Source organism: Ciconia boyciana, chromosome 7, assembly GCF_034638445.1.
Source record: "Ciconia boyciana chromosome 7, ASM3463844v1, whole genome shotgun sequence".
Lineage (NCBI taxonomy): Eukaryota > Metazoa > Chordata > Aves > Ciconiiformes > Ciconiidae > Ciconia > Ciconia boyciana.
In genome coordinates this window covers 11581859-11604370 of record NC_132940.1, presented here as the reverse complement: position 1 = coordinate 11604370, position 22512 = coordinate 11581859, and the positions used below count along the sequence as shown (strand labels likewise).

Below are 22512 nucleotides of genomic sequence, written 5' to 3'. Positions count from 1 at the left end.
TCTACCTACAAAAACACATCTGAAGGCTCCAAGTTGTTGACCCATACAACCAGCTTGACAGAAAATGCTATTAACAGTCACTGGAGGAAGATGTGATGCTTCTACCAGACACCAGATGAAAGCAGCCTAACTCTTCAGGCAAAGCATATGTTTTTATGAATGTTTAGTCAAGTGTTACTGCTTTCAGTCACTGCTGGTAGGATAATTCCCTGTAACCCACATAATTATTTCTGTCTTTCTAAGGAAGTCAAGGAGGAAAAAAGCGTTGTGGTTTGTTGTTTTGTTTTTTTTAAAAAAAGACACTGACCACAGTTGACTTAGAACATGCACCTGGGAGAGCTATCCCACTTCATATCTGTACTTTACCTTAATCTTGGTTACAGCATACATAGACAAGACCTTTGCTCCTACAGGAGAGAGGGGAAGGAGAAAGCTTGTCCTCCCAAGTGGGCCAGCTGATTCTAGTGCAGGGTAACTGCATGCAGAACCAAGCCACAGCAGGTCTTCAAACTTGTAAGTAAGGGGAGATGCAGTGGGACTTCAAGCCAGATGTGGTCCTCTTAAACTGCACTGCTTCCTGTGCTACTGAAGCTATTCTGTAGGGCTAGAACAGAGCAGCCACAATGGCAAGCTCCCTGCAGGCTGAGTGCTATCAAAAGCCATCTTGTCTCGTAGGTCACAAGTTACTGCCTACTCTTCAGAGCACTATAAGGCAGAGCAGAAAAAGTCCTTGAGTCTCATGGATTTAATAGTGTAACACTTCAGTAAGATGCAGGAGCAAAATAACACTGAATAAGGATGACAGTTCTCCCTCTTTATAATTCAGCACCAAGTAACAGTGAATACAATCTCAAGCCAGGTATTAATGTCATCTATAGCTTAAGTAAGCATTTGAGCCAGCTTTTTTAAACCTAGAGTTGCCCTCTTAATCACAACACTCAGGCCTTGATTTTATTTTTATTTTGAAAGCAAGTTGGGAAAGTTTACAAAACCTGACCAAGAAAAAATTATGAAAATATTTAACTGGATTCATCTTTGGTTACTTCTTATTGCAGTTCCAATAAAACATACACCATTTCTATAGTTCAAAAAAAGTCAGAAGGTCAATCAACATAAAAACAAGAGGTGCTTTCTTTACATATTCATAAATATCCACAAATATTAGAAAAGTTGTTTTGCAAAGATTCTTTTTCTGGCAGTGTTAACTTACTATTATACACAGGCTACAAACTTCTTTCTAAGCCTTTAATTACAAGTCGAGCTATTTACAGACTGCAAAATATTAAGACGTAAAACTCCTTCATAAATACGAAAATAGATCATCTCGCAAAGATCTTTATACTTAATCAAATATCTGGCTGCCCCTCCTCCCAAAAAAAAGGTTATTTGTTTTGCATAGAAATGTAGTGACATGCAATATAAACAATAGCATTAAGTGCAAACAGGAATTATTCAAGTGTCTTTAGTTGTACTGGCAAAAAATACCAATGTTCTGTTACACATAATACATCAATGCCTCTCCAACAAGTATAAGTCTACTATAGCCCCTTGTCTGCCCTGCTTTTGAGGGGCAGCAGTTCACATGCATTCTCTTAGTTGCATTTTATCAACCGGCAACCTCAACAAAAATAGCTTATAACAGACATTTAAATGAATTCAATATAGAAAGATTTAAAGTGAATTAAAAATATCTTTGATCTCTTCAGGGAACCTAGCAATGTGTAGAAAGTGTTTTAAAAGAGCAAGAACTGCTCTCATAAGAAAGTCAGAAATCATGATAAAATCCAATCACAATAAAACTTTGTCACATCACTATAAAACAAGGAGTTTGCTGACCACATGTTCGTATTCATGTTCATCAGTAGCTGTCAGAAAATGGCCCCCAGTAGAAAAGCACCCTCAGGTAGGCAGAAAAGCTAGGAGTATTTACTAGGTGCAACCTAGATTCAGCTTTACACAACCAAAGGGATGAGACGTAGTGAGTGCCAACTGCATCCAGACCCTTGGAAACACTGGGTTTTAGCAAGCTCTTAGCTATTTTAAAATGGCCTTTTACTACAGTTTCATACACATGCCTCTTTTCCCATGCAGACCATGAACCCAGGAAAGGCCTGAGCCACCATTCCTTGACATTTCTCCTTCTGACATCTCCATCTCAGTACAAAGAACTAAAAAAGTTGATAGATGTGCCCTATGCATGTCAGCTGGCTGTGCTTAGAGTGGACATTTAAGAAAATAAAATTTTAGCCATGCTGCTTTGTAAGAGAGCTATTCAGAGCAGGGAAACACTTTAAGAGACAGTGGTGTAAGAAAACAGATGAGGTCACTGAAATAGGTGCCATAGAGATACCCCAAGCCTGACTGCACAGGCTTTGCAGTCAGTGTCTGAGAGGGCAACAGGCTTCATGATGAGGTGTCAGTGCTGACAACCAGGGTTAATGCAAGCCACAGAGCAGCCGGAGGCATGCGCGTGCTCTCCGATGAGGCTGCAGGCAGTTGTAGGATGCTGGACAGCTTCCTCACAGCCTGGTGATCCAGAAGTAAACTACTCCTTATTATTGCTTGTTTGTCTGAAGTCACACACCTAATGCATCTTGTGACAACAGAAGCTGGTGCTGATGGTTTCCCTCCTGAAAAATTACAACTGTATAAAAAATAAAAAGAGGAAAGAGAGAAAGAAAAAAAAAAAAAAAAAAAGGAAGCAGGCACCAGGCAGGCAACTAGCTGGCAATTGAGTTCTGCTGTTTCCCTGTCCTCAAAGGAAATTACACACACACAGTGCCAGCCATACAAGCTGCTCTGCACTCTGCAGACAGGATACACAAGACAGACTACTCTACAGATCAGCACCTTCAAGAGGCAGAGAGGTGTGGGCCAAACGGGGTGATCTTGGTAAGGATAGGCATTTTCTCTTTCAAACTGCTAACAGCTGCCTAATCTAGCGTGGACTGTGCTAAGTAACTCAGTGACACTGGGTTTCTCATTTAATTCTTCGCAGACACTGCAAAGGGATAACTGCTGCTCAGGTTAACACATATTTCACAAGAGGAAGTCGTAATTATAATTTACAGAATAGTTACCTACACCTCTGGAAAGATAAGCATCTCAGCCAAGAACGAACTAAGGCTTTCTCCTTCATCTTTTCTTTGAGATAGGAAACGAGTAGGAAGAGTCTTGCTTCCATCAGAGACTAGCTTACATTTTTCATCCTTACAAGAGGGCAGGAAGAGAGTGTAACAGGCTACCTGGGTGAAATTCTGATCTCCACTGCATCACCATGCAATGCGTACCTCAATTAGGAATGATAATATAGGTTAAAAAAAAAATTAAAATATTTTTAAAATCCCATGTTGTTGGGACAATGATAGTGGAAAAGGGCAAGATGGTGCACAAACGTCATCACAGAACAAGCTTTCCTGTACATCACATCCCAGAGCGGGGATCTCTGATGCTGGTTCCAGCAAGCAGCATTAAAGCTCATGCCGCTGATTTTTTCACATGTACCTGCTGGTGGAGAGAAGAAAAAAAAAAAAAAGAAAGACCATCCTATTCAGTGACAGGAGAAGCCAGTGATGACAACAGCTTCGTCCTGTAGAAGAAAAAAAAAGTTAATTTGGAACAAGCTAATTTTCTTCAATTTGACAATTCAAAGCCCTTCTGCGAGTCTACTGTCTATCCTCCTCCAAGAGCACTTGTGTGGCCTGCAACACTGCTGGCAACTTCCCCTGAGCAGGGGATTCCTGTCCTCTGTCAAGCAGTCTGGTTTTAAATAAGGAGCCATCATTACTGCAGTGCTACCAATGAGATGGGATGTCGTACCAGAGAGGGAGGTGAATGTGACCCCTCTAGCTTAGTGGTAATAGTCAACTGTAAGCTAGATACTGTATTTAATTAACTATTCTGCAGAAACAGATCATTATGTCCATTCAGCTCTTTAGATCTAAGAGCCCACACCCCCCAAAAGCTCAGTACAACTGGTACTTTCACTGGCAGTTTCTCCAGAAGCCCAGAAATGCCAATGCTTGGAATATGGGTCTCCTCTTGTGCCCTGGGCAAATCTTCCTCCACATTTAGGTTGAGGTACATGAAGAGCTGTGCAAGGAGGAGAGCGGTGCTTACCGCATCCTGCCCTAATGTATTACACATCATTACCAAATCCCAAGGGAAAATGAAACACCAGGGAACAGATTCTTCTTGTTAATCACAAAGTACTTGTCACGTGATTCAGCCTGCAGATTGCGACCAGTATGAGGAGTTTTGTTTTTGCTGTTTTTGAAAGAAGAGCTTGTTTAATGCTGTAACAGCATTCACAGCAGCTCTGGGACAGCATTCCTGCTCAACACAGCTCTGAGACAGCATTCCTGCTCAACACAGCTCTGAAAGATCTCTGAGCCCGTTTCTAAAACAGAGGCTCCAAATCACGTGCACTGCTGCAGAATGTTAATGCAAAATCTGCAGTGGTTTAGAGCAGCTGGTCAGTCAGAGAAAGAGGGAAAACCTAAGGGTTGCTCTTTCTACCCAACATGGAGCTTAAGGCCTTGAAATGCTCCATGCTGGAATCCAGGTCAAACTGTTTACACGGTGCCTGCTCTGGCTGCTGCCTCTTGGAAGGACTGTGGGGCCCACATGGCCATTCTGGCTGGAGTAGTTCCCCCTCCTAATGCAAATCAGGGAAGGGAATAAGCACAGTTTGAAATAAAGTTAAAATAATCAGTCTCTCCAGACACTGTCTGCAGCTATCTGTTTGACAGCCAGTTTCTACCATCTGCTGAGTCTCTTTTGAATGTGAAGCCCAGCACTATAGAAAAACAGAGTTTAAGCGACTGGGAACAACTGTTCCCTCAAGGACACGTTCAGTTTGAGCCCTCTCTTCATATGTCACAAGTTGACTGCATGCTGCCACTTGCTGAGATGTTGGAGGAGGTCTGAGACAACAGGGCAGGACTGTCCCCATCCTGCTCCCTGAAGGGCCATGCCTCTCTCTGCAGCTCAGTGGAAGGACTAACACTAAACAGAGGCTTTGTAGACTCTAGCGGAGTATTTTTCAGTAGGTCATCTTCCACCTCCATCTCTTCAGAAGGGAGACAACCTGCAAACACTTGTGAGGAGCCATGTCCCTCAGAGTTCACTGAATTTTCAGCTGGGAGCTTTTTGTAAGATAGTGGCTCAGGCTGGGCCAGCACTAATGGCTGATTACACGCTGGATCTCCACACGTGTTCTCAACAGGGCAAAACCCATTTTCTTCCTGGGCCAGTGGCCCATCTGAACAGTCCATATCCTCCTCTTGTCCTGGTACAGGAGGAAATTCTGGCCTGTGAGGCTTGGCTTGAAAGGGGGGAATCTCTGACACACCATATTTACTGCTACTCAGGAGTTTTTGCCGAACCTCTGCACCTAGCTGGGTTGGGTCACACCTGCTGACAGTAGAAGACAGTCCCCCAAACAGGCCATATTCCTTGTGCGGCAATTCAGGAGAGAGTGGAAGTGATCTGCATCTCCTCCCAGGAAGAAGGGAAAATTCTTGCCAGTCTGTGCTATATGCCTGCCGGAACTGGGACTGGCTGGCTTTCAGGCCTCCACCTGCCTCTGGAGAATGCAAGTCAAACACAAGGGAGATCACAGACTTGCTTGGCATGTCAAAGAATTTGATCTTCCCCCCTTTGAGGTCCTCCCGGGCACTGAAGGGATTAACTTTCCGGCCTAACCCTTTGTTTGGCGTGTAGTAGGGGTCCTGCACATTTATCTTCCTGGAAGGCTTGCGGGAGAAGATATCTGACTGGCTGCGTGACAACCAGATATTCCGACGTGGACGGGGTGACTTGGGTGGGATTTTATCATCCAGGGAACTCAAACGTTTTACTCCTGGTCCTTTTTCAATTGACCCTGAGTAGAAGAAAAGAAATACTCTTAGCTTAAAGGAGCTATATGCCTGCATGTCTGCTCCCTCACAGAGCCTTCGTGACAACTGTAAAGAAAAAGCCGCATTTCTGATATTCCAAAGTATCTTCCATAAGCACATGTTTGCTCATTCCTTACAAGTTCCTGCACAAACACAAGGACACCATTCCCTTCTCCTCAGTGTATTATTGGTTTCAAATGTGGAGATTTGGCAGCCCTGTCCACAGGACCTTTTAAATGTCAGGCAGTCAAAACTACATTTAAAATATTCTCTCCTCTTTACTCATGCCTCAGGCTAATTAAAAGTCATCTTGAAGACTTGAGGAAATGCAAATTCAGTTAATGCCATCTTACTTCCCTAGGCAGTGAAACTGGGACTGCTGCTTTATCATTTTATGACCAAATTTGCCATCCACATTATGGGGGATGCTAATTTGGCAAGGCAGTATTGTCTTCAGAAAAAACAAAGGAAAGGAAACTGTATAAAAATTTGGTAGGAATGAAGAAGTCTTTCCCTCTTCTAGCCAAACCCTGTATTTTAGGGCCCCTTCAAACCTCCTCGCTGCCAGTACACTGACACAGCAGAGATGGCACAGGGTAGTCTTGGAGAAGAACAATCTGCATGTTTCTAGATTTATCATGACTTCCAGCTTGGCCAAGATCTCCTGATGATACTGACCATAAAAGAGAGCAAGTACAAAACATAGTTGCCAAAAGAATTGGGACTTTTTCCCCGATGGGAAAAGTCTAAGACCAAAATAAATGCCCCTCCTGATACCATGAAGAGTTTAAATCATTCCATCCCAGCCTTCATTCAGTACATTATCCAATACAGAAACTAGGAGTTTGACTCTAATGAATAGGAGTTAAAAAGTTGTACATATGCGCGTGTGTGTATTTATTTGCGCACATGCGCATACACACATACATATATATATAAATATAAAAGCTGTATCACTAGAACAGGATGGAAAAATTGTAGTTGTTTTAGAAAAAGATGGCTAACTGCTTGAGTGTTTGGAACATGCATCTGCCACTGGCTCTCAAGGTGCCTCTGAAGAGCTGTGGGTAGAGTAACAACAAATGGATGTAGAGAAGTGATATCTCCTTTTGATTACCATTTCCAGAATAAGCACATACAGATTTCCACTTTTCCCTTTAAATACTGCCACAGTTTAGACTGTAGTCACTCCACCTAGGAAAGACTATGCAGGTCAAAGAGCAGTATGTAACACTTCTCCAAGAAGATGCAAATCTGACATGTCCTCCAAAGGGAGGATGCCAGGGGAAAAAAAAAAAAAAAAAACCAAAAAAACCCACAAAGCATACACAAAAAAACCCCCAACAAACCCAACAATCAAAAAAACTCCAAACAAACAAAAAATTTTCCATTTTAACTCACACCTCTTTAGATGCTTTCCAGGTATGGGAGACCATGCACTCCATGTGGTTTGCAATACAGAACTTATTTCAATCTGTAACCATATTACAGATAGATGTATATGTGTATATATTGTGTATTTATATATACACAATATGATAAACTATTTTTACTGTACTCTAAGTTTCCAATGCCAGAAGTCTACTAACATAAAAGATACCTAAGTCAGAATATGCCCCAGCCTACAAGAACTGCTTGCAGTTTGCTCCCCACACCAGGTGGCACTAGATGGCTTTAGAGAAAGCCCTTCAAGGCCAGCATTCCCAAGCAGATCTGGGATTCATCTTTTCCCCAGTCTTTCAGAGTATTTCTAGGTACTTTATAATACTCTTGCATCTTCTCTGCTCTTCCTCCTGAAGAAATTTAAGAAGCTTCTAAGTGTTACATGTAACATACACCAAAGAAATTATGTATATGCACCAAGTATGGCAGGGACAAAGCAAAAGTTGATGGATTTTCATATACTATTAGCAACTTACTAAACCATTCCCAAATTAACTCTAAATTTCCCCTCAAGAGCTTGTGGGCAGAATCTTTTGAGGCACTTTAAGAAACAGTTAGCTGTTCTTTCCCAAAGGACACTCTGCAGTGCAAAGTATATATATAGCATTTTCCAGAATAATTTTCATGCTTTGAGTAAAATCATTCATAAGCTGTAAATAATACCATATATAGCTGAAATCCCAGTCTCCAAAATATGAAGCATTGTACCCTCTTGCTGTTAGCCTGCAGCAATGTTGTACAGACACTTACCTTTGGGTTTCCTTTCACTGTTGTCAAGGTTCAAAAACTTTCTCTCTCTCTCCGAGTCCTCATTTCTCAGGCGGTTTAAAATCTCCTCCAGTGTTTTGACAATATCAACAAATGAAGGACGCAACTTTGGATCCATCTGCAAATGCACACAAATCAAATAAGTTCATGTGGGTTTGTTCATGCTATTCTACTTACACAGTGGACAGACAGAGGGACAATCTGAAGGAACTGAGGAAATTCAAGATCATTTTAAGATGTGTGTTGTCATTGCAAAAAAACTAAGTAAAGCAGGGGAAAAGTAGTATTCTGTCCCAGTTTATGTCTATTATACCTCTCACATTTAATTATCAGGTTGTAAACGTTCTATGATGAGGACGCATTTTAAATTGAAAAGGTGGGAAGCTGTTAGATTAGCTTCAGAGAGGGGTTGGTTTGTTTGTTTGTTTTAAACAGCTTTCATAGTTCAAGGATTTCTTTCTGGACTCCAGTTAACAGTCAGAGATTATATATCAATGTTATTTCAAAACATGCCTGAAGCAGTAAGGATTAAACAGAGCAACTTGGCTATGTCATTCTTTAAAAGTTTGTAATTCTTCCATCATCTCCTTGTGGCTTTAATTAAAACCCACCTAAATGGCATTGCTGATTTTAAAGTTTAAAATGTTGTATCCTTCCATCTGTTAATTAGCCTTACTACTCGGTGTACTGGTCTGTCTTGTGAGGAAGCAAGATTGGTTATATAATTTGGCAAAGTAATACAATAGAAAAAAATCTGTCTTTGCCCAAGTAAAATACCCCCCCAGTCATCAGTATGTATTCAGTTTGTATTTATCAGTATGTATTTATTTATTCACCCTAGTAGAAATGGATCTCTAAACAAAGTCCAACACTAAAATTGTACTAGAGGGCAAGCAGCTTAATTTAAGTAGTAATTCAGAAGGCATTTCATCATTTTGAACATTGGCCCTGTATATATGTTACAGGTTTAACTACTGTAAGTAGTAACGTCTAATTCAGCAGCTGAAAGTTAACCTCATTACACTATTAAAAAAGATTCTGTTTGACATGATTCCTGTTTCCAGCCCTCTAAAGGCTTTTTCAGAGCAGACAAGCCCAGACAGATCTCACCTCTAGTACAAAGGCAGCAGTGGTGCTTTGTAAACAAAAAAACCCCAAAGACCTCCCTGGTACTGCCTTGCAGGTCCTACAAGACGGATCTTTCTGAAGAGAACTGGTATGATCAGCAATGCCAGAACACCTTCTAGCAACACAGAGTAAAGGGCTAAAAATTAAAGGGCTAAATACGTACAGCAATAAAAACCAAACAAACAAATCACACTTGAAGAGCTCAAGAGCAGCAAGAAAGTTGTTCTAATGCAGCAGCTGGAATCTCTTGGCATAGGAAAACATATTTTTCTGCTTTCCCTATTTCACTGAAAGAGTAGGGCAGGGGCAACACCAAAGCACACACTCTGTACTCTGACAAACTTACTAATTTAGGAAGCTTAGGGAGCTCTTGCAAGCTACAGGAAGTAAGAAGAGCTCTCTGGCTATTTTAATTTGTGCTAGGTAAGATCCAGGACAAGAACAGCAATGGAAAAGTGACTCAGAATAATATTTGCCTTTTCCATCCCTGAGCAGTCCAGGTCTGCTCAAACGGAATACAAGGTTCTTCCTCAAGGCAGCAGTTGCCCACAGCTCAGCTCATGCTGGTAAGTTTTTTGCATGATCATGCATGATTACGTTTATAAGTGTTAGCTCAAGTAGGCTTATAGTTGTTGAGGAGCCTTAAGTTTTAGACTTCCTTGCATGTACTTATTTAAAAAAATACTTTATAACAGCAAATTAAAGCTCATACATGTCAGTTTTTACTGGTTTTCTTAGGTTGCCCTAAAACACATTTCCTGGCTGTAGAAAACCCCAGGGCTTTGCACATTAGTTCAGCTAATCAGCTGAGCTATACAGTTTACACTGTTTGTTGACCTGTTAAATAATAAAAAGCTATATAAACGTCCACGTCTAAGAGCAAATTATCACACCGATCACCTATTACTTAAGCACAGTATGCTTAGGAAGATATAAGAAAGCCTTATCTGTTCACCTGTTTTCCTTCTACTAGGTAAGTGGTAAGTGAATTATAGCATGTTCCACGCTGAAATCAGCATATTAATGGCTTGATCACAAGACAGTAATTTCCACTTTCAATGCAGGGAAGGGACGTTTATTATACAGGAAGCAGCATTTGATGATAATCAGTAGGAGAAAATCCTTTTTCTCTGAACACACCAAATTCTTATATGAGAATATAAGATCAGACACTTCCCCTTTCTTCATGAGTAGTTTTATTCTGAATTTCACCTATGCTGAAAAATTGCTTTGAATCATGCACCATGTGTTTGGATGCAGTATGATTTCTGGAGTCTACAGGTTGGAGTTGAGATTTCCAAAGTCAAATCCTACCTCTAGCAAACCCAACCCTTTAGTGCTTACGTAGTCAAAACACTTCATAAACATGAGTCAGACATACCACTGTCCTGGTGAAGCAAGCTCCACTGTACTAAGGTGAAATTAGAGGAGTGAAGTAGCTTGTCCAGAGTAAGTTCCACAAACATTTTTAGAATTAAATTACGTTATCTTGTGTCAAGAGCAGCAGTCACCCCCACCTGCTCACATCCTCACCTTTATACTGCTCTCCCTTTGAGCATGTGCATTTGTACTAACAGAAAGCAAAGAGGGAGCTTGGGACAAAAATAAGCATCAAGAGCATGGAGAGATGAGACTTTTCTTACAAACACTCACTTGGACACAGTGCTGGTATTGGCTCCAGCATGGCCTGGCTGTGGAGTCCCAGGCAAAGTTTTGTGCAATAAAATTTTTAGAAGTTGCCTCACCTTAAGTTGTGCAAACTGGACATTCCCAACTTCAGCTGAATCTGGTGGAAGTTCACGTTCTCTTACTTCATATAAACCAGTTTACTATACAAAGTTACTAGCAACCTCTGTTATGGGATAACCCACAAAAGAGATCTACTTCCTTGGAATTTTCAAAATGAGGAGCCATGAAGGCATCCAGCACTATCTATCACAATTTTACTTGAATAATTGGCAGAAAATTTACTCCATACAGTGCATTGCCTATAGCCTTACTGATATTAAATGATTTGGGTCCAAGTTTGTTTTTTTTTTTTTTTGGAACACAGGCTAGGGATTTGGAGGTTTATCCCACTTTCCAAAAGGCAGCATATAGAAACTTTAGAGTAGTTTAGTGCCTGCTCTTGATTTGTTTGTCCCCTCTGTTGTGAGAGCAACTCAAAATTCTTTCTTCACACCTCAGTAGGTCTGTACACAATAACAGCTGGATTTTGTCAGCCCGAGGGCCAGCCAGTGTCAATAGCGTACAACTGGTTATGATCAGCCTGAGCAGCCTGCAAGAAGCTGTTCAGTGTGCCAGACCTGTTTGTTTGGCATGACAGAACACAGAATTGCAAAAACAAGAGACAGACCTTTTTGCAAGGGGAAGGGTTATAAAAACTGCATGGAACTTTCTGGGTTATCAGAATGTACGCTGCTTTTATAGGTAGGCTCTTCAAGTCTCTTCTGTAAATGCTTTAAGCTCTATCTTCAAAAGCCAGAGGGATTTAGAGAACTCCAGTTTAGGCCTCTCCCCTTCAAGATACTCACATTACAGCAGTTGAAGGCCAGCTGGAGGAAGTCAGGGGGACAGTCTCCCACCATGTGCTGGAAGGCATCATAATCTAATCCAAAATTCTGTACAAACAAAAACACAGCATAGAGATATAAATGAGGTCTGCTATCTGGCCCAAAGCATCTTCTTTTCAGGGGCTCCCTACATGGAGTTATCAGGAATAACCATGAACACCATCTCTCAGCAGCCACATACAGAGGATTTTGAGAAAACTTCATGCATACTCAAAACTGCAGCATTCCCAATGGGGATTACTTGATACAAGATACCTGTAAGAGAATTAGCTGACTTCAAAGACCATCCTTCTTCCTGGACTCAACTGCAATCCATTGCACTTGAAATATTGCCCGTGTGGATCTGGAAACAATATCTTACCCTATGATGTTTCACCATGGTGACTTTCACAGTGTAAATTAACAGCCTGCTATAAAACCAGAGGCTTCACTATGATGAAAATGTATCAATTAAAATGGTTAATTTTTCAGTGGATGGTAGACTGGTAATACAAATTATCCAGTTCCTTAAATGCACTCCTATAAAATCTGAAGGGCAGAGAAACAAAAGAATCTCTTATTTACTGCAGTTCAAGACCTAAGCAATTTTGCATTTTCAGAACTGGAGGGGGAAAGACAATTTGGAAGACCCCCCATAGAGGGCCAAAAGCTGCCCTGCAGATGGGACTCAACCAAAAAAGCAATTGAAGAAAGTAAGAAGTATCATCTTTGATTATTTGATTCTAGCTCAGATCCACAGTGCTTAGCACAGTCTATGCAAAAATAAGAGCGAGCTTATTTTAGCTGCTGCTAACATAGCTCCTGCCCCTTTCACAAGGAGGGGCTGCTTAGTGGATGCAGTGTGCCAAAAGAGCTCTGTTCTGAATCTGGCAAGAAGTCTACATGAGCTATCACTCTACAAAAGGAAGGTCACTGCAATGCTCTCAGTGTTCTGCCAGTTAGGGGCAGAAAGGATTTCCCATGAGGACTGCAGCTGGACAAAGTCTCTGTGAAAGTGTCTTCAATGGAGCTTCTTACAATAACAGCACAGAAGAACAAAAGCCTTTTATAGGCTATTTTTAATGTAACACCTATTCATCGTATCTTTGGCAGCAGTGCCAGAAGTTCTAAAGGCCAGCCATTATCATGGCATACTTGCCACCTCCCACCAATGTTATAAACGTAACCACTTACCTCTGTGCGAGGGAGATAGTCTGGATCTGCTTGTATTCTTGCTATAATCTCACACAGAATTATACCATAGGAGAACACATCCGCCTGAGAGAGAAAAAAAAATAAATAGCCACATGGTTCAGCTATGAATACTCAGTGTTCTTATCTGCCGCTGAGTTTCTCCATACCCCAAATGGTTACCGTGAAACAACTACGCCAACACCACAGCCTTACAACACTAAGCAACTACATTATAGCTAACATTTTCCATGTGAAGAAACACATGCTCAGAGTAAAGTATTCTTGTTGCACAAATAGCAACAATAACTTTAAAACTCTTTCAAGAAAAAGAAAAAACCCACCAAACCACTCTTAGTTCAGCAGTGTAAAAAAAAAAAAAATTTTAAAAAATCCTTCCTTGCATAAAGAATGGTGAAGTTGCATTTGATGTCTTACAGATGGGAGTAATTAAAAACATAGCCAAAACATGACATGGCTATATATCACTCTGGTTAGAAAGTCAGGTTTAGAATACACATGATCACAGCTTATCCAGAACATTAATGCTGTTTTTAAGAAAAATTACATTTTTTTCTTCTCACAGTTCAGTACCTCTGGAGTAAACAGTGTCTTTCCCAAAGCTTGAGATATCCAGTAACACTGTATACCAGCATCAATTTCCATTGAAATTTCCATGATGCTTAGTAATCACTTATCTGACTACCCCTGGAGCTGCACAGTTCCTCAGATTTCCACCCACCTGAATTTATCATGTAATAACATTTAGGAAAACATGGAATACAAGTCTACAGAGAAGAAGCCAGCATCCCTCATCCCTTACATATCAGGCAAGCTTATATGTCACCTTTCATGCTGATGAGGTGAGACCTGCTTCCTCTTTAGTTCTCCATGCCCTAGGGTTAGTGAAGAATGTGGCACCATCGATTCGGGTACTTTATTATTAATTTAGGCCAATTGGAACTCTTAAAAAAAGCTTTGAAATGGTAATTATTACATTCATTACTGAGGTAGCTACTGCTTTCCTGCAAGTTAAAAGTACCTCCAATTAAACAGACTATCGACTGCTAGCTATAAAAAGGTACAGGATGTGGGCTTTATCACAGAAAAAATGCACTCGCAGGGCTGAAGCAGACTATGTTACACATGGGAGAGAAAATCCTGTGTAAAGAAGAGCTTGACTGAAAATACTATTTCTAAAATGCAGTGTGATCTGATCCTCCTCTGAAAGAAATATTTCCCAATGCCACAGATAGGAAAACGTAGAAATACCTTTGGCGAACATTTTTATCCAGGTATCTTTACCTTGAGAAATGTTGGGTTTTGGTTTTGTTTTTTTAATTAAAATAATTGTACAAGTTTACATACAGACCTTTTACTTCTACCCAGATTTCACTAACGTATGGTCAGGGAAGCAACCTCACTACATTTCTCATGAGACTTGGTTAAATTAAGTTGTGTTAGGTCAACAAGCCATTACCATATTTCTGCATGTGGGGTGTTTCAGAATGGAAATAGCATAACGGTGAATTATGCTAACAGTAATTCTATTTCCATATAAGAATCCACACCATGAATTAAAAATATTAGCTATTCAACTCATACTCTCCCTTAGTCTGAATGACCTACTAAGTATAGAAATGTCACAAATGAAAATAACAATAATTTTAATATTATGGAAATTCTAAATCTTGTATATTGAAGAGAAACATCTGACAACTAAAGTCCATTTATATCATGTACCTACCTTTTCATTGTAAGGTTCATCTCTGAGAACTTCTGGTGCCATCCAGAAGGGTGAACCCACCACTGGTAACTTCTCACTATATAGATATGGGATAGATGGGGGAAAGGAGGGAAGGGGGAGAGAGAGAAGAACTATTAATTAAATGCTCAGGCATTGCTACTAACTTTCCAAGTATCTGCAGAAACTTTCACCAGAGGGAAGCTGATACAAGTGGGTTCCATAACATACTGTATTTTACACTGGTTTCCTACTGGAGTCACTGGAACATTCAATAGCAGGAGGAGAAGGTGAAAGTAAAGGAAAGCTTCAATCAATTACTCATATTTTACTTCCAGTTTCTAACTGCCTGGCCACTTTAAAAAAAAAAAATTATTTTATTTTAAGGTCATGGCTGTTCAATAGTTTTGGTTTCCAAACTCCTGGCAGAGTGAGCTCCTTCATTTACACATAGAAAGGTTTGTGGACATCAGTTTCAGGCTAGATGTCAAGTTCTCCATTCATGCAGCAAGACATGCAGGTATCCATCCCTACATGTATACCAATAAGCAGCTCTGAAAGTATTCAGCACAGCCTGCTTGCAAGCTGTATTAAAAAAAAAAAAAAGTCAAGACTGACCAGATGAATCCTTTAATAGGGAAAAATTAAAAGTAATCAGAATAGAGACAATTTGAAAAATTTGCAATGTTTTCACATGGCTGAATACCGGGGCCTTAAGAAAGGCCTCCAGCTTGCCACCCAGCTGACCTTGAAGGAATACCTATTAAAAAAAAAAAAAAAAAAGGCCTCTGAAGGCCTCAAAATAGCATGGCTTGCTCGTCAGCAAGCTGAAAACAACAAAACTGCATTTCAAAATGGAGGTAAGACTAGATCAAACCAAAATGGTAGCTAACGTAACAATTTTATTATGTTGTTTGTTTTAGTATCAAGCTACCTTAACTTTAGCTATTACTGTACTCTCAGCTTTCAGAGCATCTCAAAACTGGGTATTAAGAACACCTTAAGGCATCTGTGGTGCCTTCCTGATTTTGTGATGGGTTCGTACGAATACAGCTGAAGCTTTCAGTACCTTAAAGGGCAGAGATTCCACAGGAGCATACAAGATACACATTGGCTGTACTTATCAGTAGTTTGGAAATTAAGATGTTCACTTTTTTAAGCTTTTAGATCAGTATTTCATCAACATTAATGCAAGCCTTCAGATCTCCCAAGATACGGTTTTAGGATATGTGCAGTTTAAAAACAGTGCATATCTGAGATCAACTTTTATTGTTTTCTTTGTGGTCAAAAAAGCTGGAAGACTTTTATTTATTTTATGCAGAAGCACACACTGGAGAAAATCTGACAGCGCAGTTCACAGTCAGAATACTCTGAAATACACAAGTCAATATACAGAGAGTACAATGAAATCCTTGTCCTTGATCTCCCTAACAGAGGGATGACAAAAGGACTATTTCCAATTGTGACAATAGCTTGTGACAGTCACCTGTGCATTCCTCAAATGAGTTAAGATTATAATTTCATCCTAGGGAGAGTAAAATGGTGAGCTACTGTTAGACAGTAATTTTAATATCTCTTTGTTGTAAACCTGGATCTTAACAACTAACCCAGAGGTTAAAGAGAATAATACTGGAATGCCACTGAGTATTGTTCACAAAAATGGAAAGAAGCTAATTAAAGTTGTTTGGAATCAACAGAGGACATTTATTACAAAATCATCCCAATCCAGAATGCTGGACAGTATTTTTGTGTTTGCTTTGTTGTGGTTTATTTTTTACACCAAAATTCCCAAGTACCTGATTAGAAGATCTACTGAAAAGCTTGAGTGAATCCTCTACTCACTGGAGCATTTTTGAAGAATAAATGTCACCACTAAATCTATCAAAATGAACAGTAATTAAAGGCTGGAACATTTTGGTCATCCAGCCTGCAGTTCTAGACTGAAGACTGAGGATATTTTTTGCAAATTTTGTATCAGAATGCAATAATGGCCTCACGGATCCGGTTCATTAGAGCTTCTGACCTGCAATTGCACTGCAGCTCTTGCCGTATTTTGATTAGTTCACGTACCTGTGATCAGGAATTTTCTCTGCTAAACCAAAGTCTCCCACTATTGCTGAGTATCCATTCTCATCATGTTTTATTAAGCAGTTCTGAGGGGAAAAAAAAAAACAACACAAACAAAAACCAAACAGAAGAGTTATTGTCTGGGCATGAAACCCATATACTGTTTGTTTTATTTATTTTTAATCTGGAACGAGACTACAAGATATTGTGTGGAAGACATTAATCTGTGAGAACCTTTTGCCTGAAAGCAACCACCCTTTTCCCCTACCCTGCCCTCTGCACAATCACATGTCTGTCAAACTTAAGATGCTGCAAACAGCCTTACACTTAGTTAATAATCCACTTAAAAACTTGCTGAGAAAGCAGGCAGCCACAGGCAGCACGTACCCAGCTAGGTTCTAGCAAGAATTAAGATGATTTAGCTCCCTTACTGCTCAAGTATGCAATACATGCTGTTCACTACGACACCTTAACTTTTCTCTTTACAATTTGCCTGTACCTGACCAGAATACAAGATCAGAGCAGACTCTAAATGCCTTTGTATCTTTTGCTACATTAACTACTGAAAAGGAATTCACTGCTTTGCAGTAGATTTTCATCAGAAAATACAAGATATGACGAAGTTATACATGCTTTTAAAGTCTCAAATAAAATTCTTTATTCTACAGTACATCATAAAACATGATTTAAGGGAAAAGTCTAATAGGGAGAAGCTGTCAATCTTTTCCTTTCAGATGTGCCCTCCAGTGTCAGGAGGGAGGGAGGGCAATTTAAGGACACACACAGATAATTCTGGTCTGGCAGCATCACATCACATGCAGGGTATTATCGATTTATTTTTGTTATTTATTTACAACTGAGAAATATGCTTTGACCATTCCAGTACCACATCTTTTCCCTTCTCACCGAATGAATCAATAGCTGACTTCCCTAAGTTTTTTTCTGTCCTGCAATACGTGGAGCAAGACAGAGAACTCATTCCCTTACCACATGCCTTGCTCTGTATCCTTCTGCAGGCAGTACAATAGCAGTGACAGGCAGCAAAACCACTGCCGACTCCTACAGAGTGGTACCCTGCATTAATTAGCTAAACAGCAGGAAACACTTTCAAGCTTTATTGTGCTTGGATGTACAAAAGCCCCTCACTGACCCCGGGGCATTAGCTTGTCTGTATAATGCAACTACCAAGAAAAGTGAGTCCCTTGTCTAAAAGATCAAGTTCAGGTCATCACTGTTTACATTATTCAGAGATGATTGTGGCTCAGGCCATGAAGTGAGTTTTCTTCCTGCCAATTAAAAGGTTAAGCAAGCCACTCCTGCAATCATGTAAAGAAAATGCATGCCAGCCTCTTGAAACACAAGCCAGGCTCCTGAGATGCAAAATTTTATTTGTTTAGCATGACTCAAGTATAATAAGTACAGTTAGTTTGGGGATTCATAAACATGTACCAAGTTAAATCAACCATGCTTGCCCAAAGAGCAGCAAAGCTTCTCAGTTACGGCCTTTGTTATCTTTTATCAAAGAGCACATTCATTCAGCTTGCCTCTGTTTAAACATTTGGTCACTATAAGTGGACTTAAAACTGAGAAGGATAAAACTTTTCTGAAAAATCTTACTCAAATGATTCAGCCAAGGGGAATTTCATTGTGTACCACACAGAAACAAGTCTGTGAGGACACCAGAGATTTTGCAGTGTACAAGAATGCTGATACTAGTTTATGCAGCAAAATATCAGGTTATTTTCCACCATAGATTTCTCAGCAATTTAAGATGATTCATAATTCAGCATTTAAAAAAAAACAACCTCTATGATTCCTAAAAGAACTAGTTTTAAGATCTAGATTTCCTTCTTGCATTACCTTTGACTATTTACATTTTGTTCTCTTTGAGTAGCAAGACTGCTGTAGTTCCTTTTACCTTCTGGGTTTTGTGGGTTAGAATTATTCTCCAATGACCCCTGGCCTCCAAAATTTCAGGGCAACATCTGAATCCAGACTAAGAACTATTTTCAACATAACTAAAAATCTGTAGAAACATTTCTACTGACTAAGATCTGCAATAATTTAGAGGGCTGCTTTGATACCAAAAGGAGGCTTAAATGCAACATCATCCTGACAGCAAGTTTTCCTTCAGCTTCTTACCAGTATACAATCACATCCCATTAGACAACAATACATCACCAACTGAAGATGAACAATCTTACCCCCACCAAACCCCAGGCAGTCTCAGCTCTCAGGTACAGCACTGAACTATTGTACAAGTAGATTATTCCTAGATAAATCATAAATTAAACCAACAGAGCATCCAATCTAGCTGCCAAGTAATACTACCTGACAGCTCTGAGCTCCTTCCCAAATGAGTAGGAGCTGCCTGCAGCAAAGCTAGGCTCCCTTTCAGTGCAGGCCTTTCAAGAAACCAGAGCGGACACCCTACCGCTGTGGGGTCCAGAGGTACTGCAGGAGAGGCCACTACACCATGACGAGGCAATGGGGGAAAGCCTAGGGCTACATTTCTGCTATAAAATACCGATCAACCGTTCCGCTGTGGTGGGCCACACAATGTTAAATGACATAAAGAAGGAAGCTTAACTATTCTCTTTCATTAGTGGAAGCTTGCCTTTTGTCTGCATATGAAGAAGTGCTGAGTGTGAATTTAAATTAATTGGGATACGTATTCCAGTACAAGAGTGACTTTTTTTATTCACACGTAAATCAGCCATGGGCAGGTGACATGCACCAGACAAAAAAATGCCAGTGTCACTACAAATGCTCACTGTACTGAAACTAAACTAATTTAATTCAACTGGGGCAAATTTTTATGTAGCTAAGCACCAACTTCCTGGAACCCAGAAAGGATGGAAGCCTATTCCTACCAAAATCAGTAGTAAAACCCTTCTACAGATACCAGCATGGTCTGACGTCACCTTTCAAGCTTGTACTGCTCATTGAGGACAAAGTTTTGCAGATGGTGATGCTTCGTTCTGTGCTGAGATTCTCCAAGTGTTTAAGGCCAACCCTCAGCACCACCATACTCCTTCTCCACCCTTCCCACCCTAGTAAAGCCATTACACAACACTGCACCAAATCCACAGCACAGATAGTTTAGTTACCAGATTTAAGATGCAATTCATAAAAAGGTGACTTAACACAGCCCACAGTAACTGGTAGTTCACATGCACTCAATGAAAGACATTTCTAAGCATTCACATTCTACTGCCAAGATAAATCAGGATCAAAAAAGGGGCAAAGCTTCATTAGAGACTAAAAGGTTGAAAGGAGCTTTTAAATTTAAGCTAGAGGTGGTATCTTAGTAGGAAAAGTACAGTAGAGCATACTGCACTGTTTCTGCTGACAAAGTGATACTTCTCAGTTTCTACAAAAAAGAAAATACGTGTATCAATTTGGTATGAAAGTTTCATTAATGGATTTTGGCGCAGAGACGCAAGAGTTCAAACCCCTCTCTAGTGCAAAGAGCCTCTCTAGAACTGCCTATGAGGTGAAATGCCAAGCAGCTTTACAACACAGGCTTTAAGAAAATGCTTTTGACTTACTATTGCACTATTTGTATAAGCTGCAAGGCAATAAAACATTATGACCTTCCCAAGCTTTCTCTTTGGACCTCTACAGACAGGGATGTTCTTTCCTTTGGCAGCTCACATGGTCAAAGAGGGCAGTATTTGACTTCAGCTGGGTTCTCGAGGGTTTTTTCCCCCCAAATGGGGACCCCATCAGTCCTTCCTGAGGCAGTCTCTTAATAGAAGCAAGGAGCTCTGTACATGAGCCCTAAAGAGTTAACAGAGCTGTTTATGCAGAGACAGATGTGAAAGAACATAAAGCCCCCTTTGTGTGTTACAGGAGCTTAACATCTGCTTTGCACAGCATAATCCTACTAAGACGAATGCAATATTCTACTCTCCCTTTTACACAAACAAAACCGAAAATAGACTCAAGAGTTTCAGAGTTAAAAATAAGTTGCTTAGATGAAGAAACCCCATCGTTTTATTTTACAATATGACTTACAAGCTAAACTCCTCAGAGATTTTATTGCACTCCAGAAAATACAGGAATGCTACTGCAGCGTCATTTGCAACCCTTTGATGACTGTTACTGAATTAAAATACTGAACGGCCAATTAAGATATATCAGCTGTTTTTAAAGTGCTATCCCCTAGGAGAAACACCACTGACAAATGTACAACAGGAAGTTTAGAATACTAGATACACTTCTGAAACTAAACCCATTATGTTTAAGGGACAGGCTCCATTTGGGTCCCAAACTACCAGTAAAAGTTTAGTATTGTGACTATCATTAGAAATAATCATCTGTAACAGCTAATTTTTTCAGTGCAACCCCTCCCCTGCAGTGCAAAATATCCAGGCAAGAGCTTACTCTAGCACAAAGGGGACCTTACAACTGCAGCAGCAGCAAGTATGAGACTCATCAGACAAAGGTTCTGTTCATTGCTTGGGTTTTATTTTGTTTTATTTTGTGTTAAACAAGCAAACAGCATACAAGGTAGGAAGCCAAGGTATGTCACTTTCAAGTCCAAAGGCAGTGAATATATGTTACATGAGATAATCCACAGTAATTGCTCACATGCATGTTTCTGTCCCGTAGTAACTGAGACTACTCCTCTCTCAATGAAAGAAGAGTGAGCCATTACACATTTACTGTGAAGTGAAAGCAGATGTTGGCAGGAATACACACATGTACATGTGTTTGTATATATATATATGCCTAGAAATTAGAATTTCTTCATAGATTTTATCATCAATGGAGCTCACAATCTTCCCTAAAACTGCTCACAACCTACTACTGATTGTAAGACCGTTTTCAATTGTACATAATTCTGCAAAACTAAAAAGCATTTGTTTGGGGGTTTGCCTGTTTGTTTTTAATCAAGAGCTTTGGTAGTGGGCTTTTGGGGAGGGGGGTGTTCAGCTAAGACAGCTCAGCTGCTTGGGACAACAAACTTAGAATATGTGTTGCAAGCAAATTTTGAAATAATGAAAATAAAAAATCCTCAAAAATATTAGCCTATGGTATCATACCAGATTTGGCATGTTCTCAACTTGAAACATGACGAGACCTCTGTGTAAGATGCACCTTTTGCCACCCCTGCAAAAAGTAGACTGGGACAGGACATGCTGTGTGAGGAATTTGAAAGAGTGAATAAGGTGACAGAGCAGGAGTCCAAGTTGGGGCTGGCAGGGACCAAGACCAGGCCTTGAGCTAGGTTCTTGAGATGTGGAAAAAAACCTGGAGACTATTACGAGGACATAAGAACTGCAGGTATAGCAAACAGGTGGTGGTGGGGGAAAATAGAGCTAACCTGGAACAGCAGAACAGGGGGAGAGCTAGAAATGGCTAAACATACTAAAGACCAGAATGCAGAAAGATAGCTGGGATAAAGCATCAAGCAGGAGCAATAGGAAGAGGGTAATTGCAGTCAGCCAGACAAGGAGATTGAACAGTAAGGTTGGGAGGCAGGAACTGGGAGCAAAAAGAAGAGGAAAAGCCTTTGAATAAGGATGAAAAGCCTGACCAGAGGTTGGCATATCATGCTAGCAGAAAGGATTGGATAGTCACAGAGTAGATATGATCGGTCTTGAAAAATGGGCAGACTCCTAGATGTTTGCTTCTCACTGCCAGGGAGTCTCTCTTGTTCCTCTCTCTATTCCTGCTCCGTAGCAAAAACATGCATTCTGTATTTGTAATA

At 40.2% G+C, this 22512-nt stretch overlaps 1 protein-coding gene across 1 annotated transcript in view; it reads right to left on the bottom strand.

Annotated features, from left to right (window-relative positions):
- Nucleotides 1–802: 802 nt before the first annotated feature.
- Nucleotides 803–22512, bottom strand: part of TESK2 (testis associated actin remodelling kinase 2) — an 86187-nt gene continuing 64477 nt past the window's right edge. The window contains exons 6-11 of the mRNA XM_072866751.1: nucleotides 16797–16879; nucleotides 14730–14805; nucleotides 12986–13069; nucleotides 11774–11860; nucleotides 8094–8229; nucleotides 803–5884 (exon numbers count right to left, since the gene is read on the bottom strand). Coding sequence (XP_072722852.1) covers nucleotides 4872–5884; nucleotides 8094–8229; nucleotides 11774–11860; nucleotides 12986–13069; nucleotides 14730–14805; nucleotides 16797–16879 — 1479 coding nt within the window. The 3' untranslated portion in view covers nucleotides 803–4871. The remainder of the gene's footprint in view (nucleotides 5885–8093; nucleotides 8230–11773; nucleotides 11861–12985; nucleotides 13070–14729; nucleotides 14806–16796; nucleotides 16880–22512) is intronic.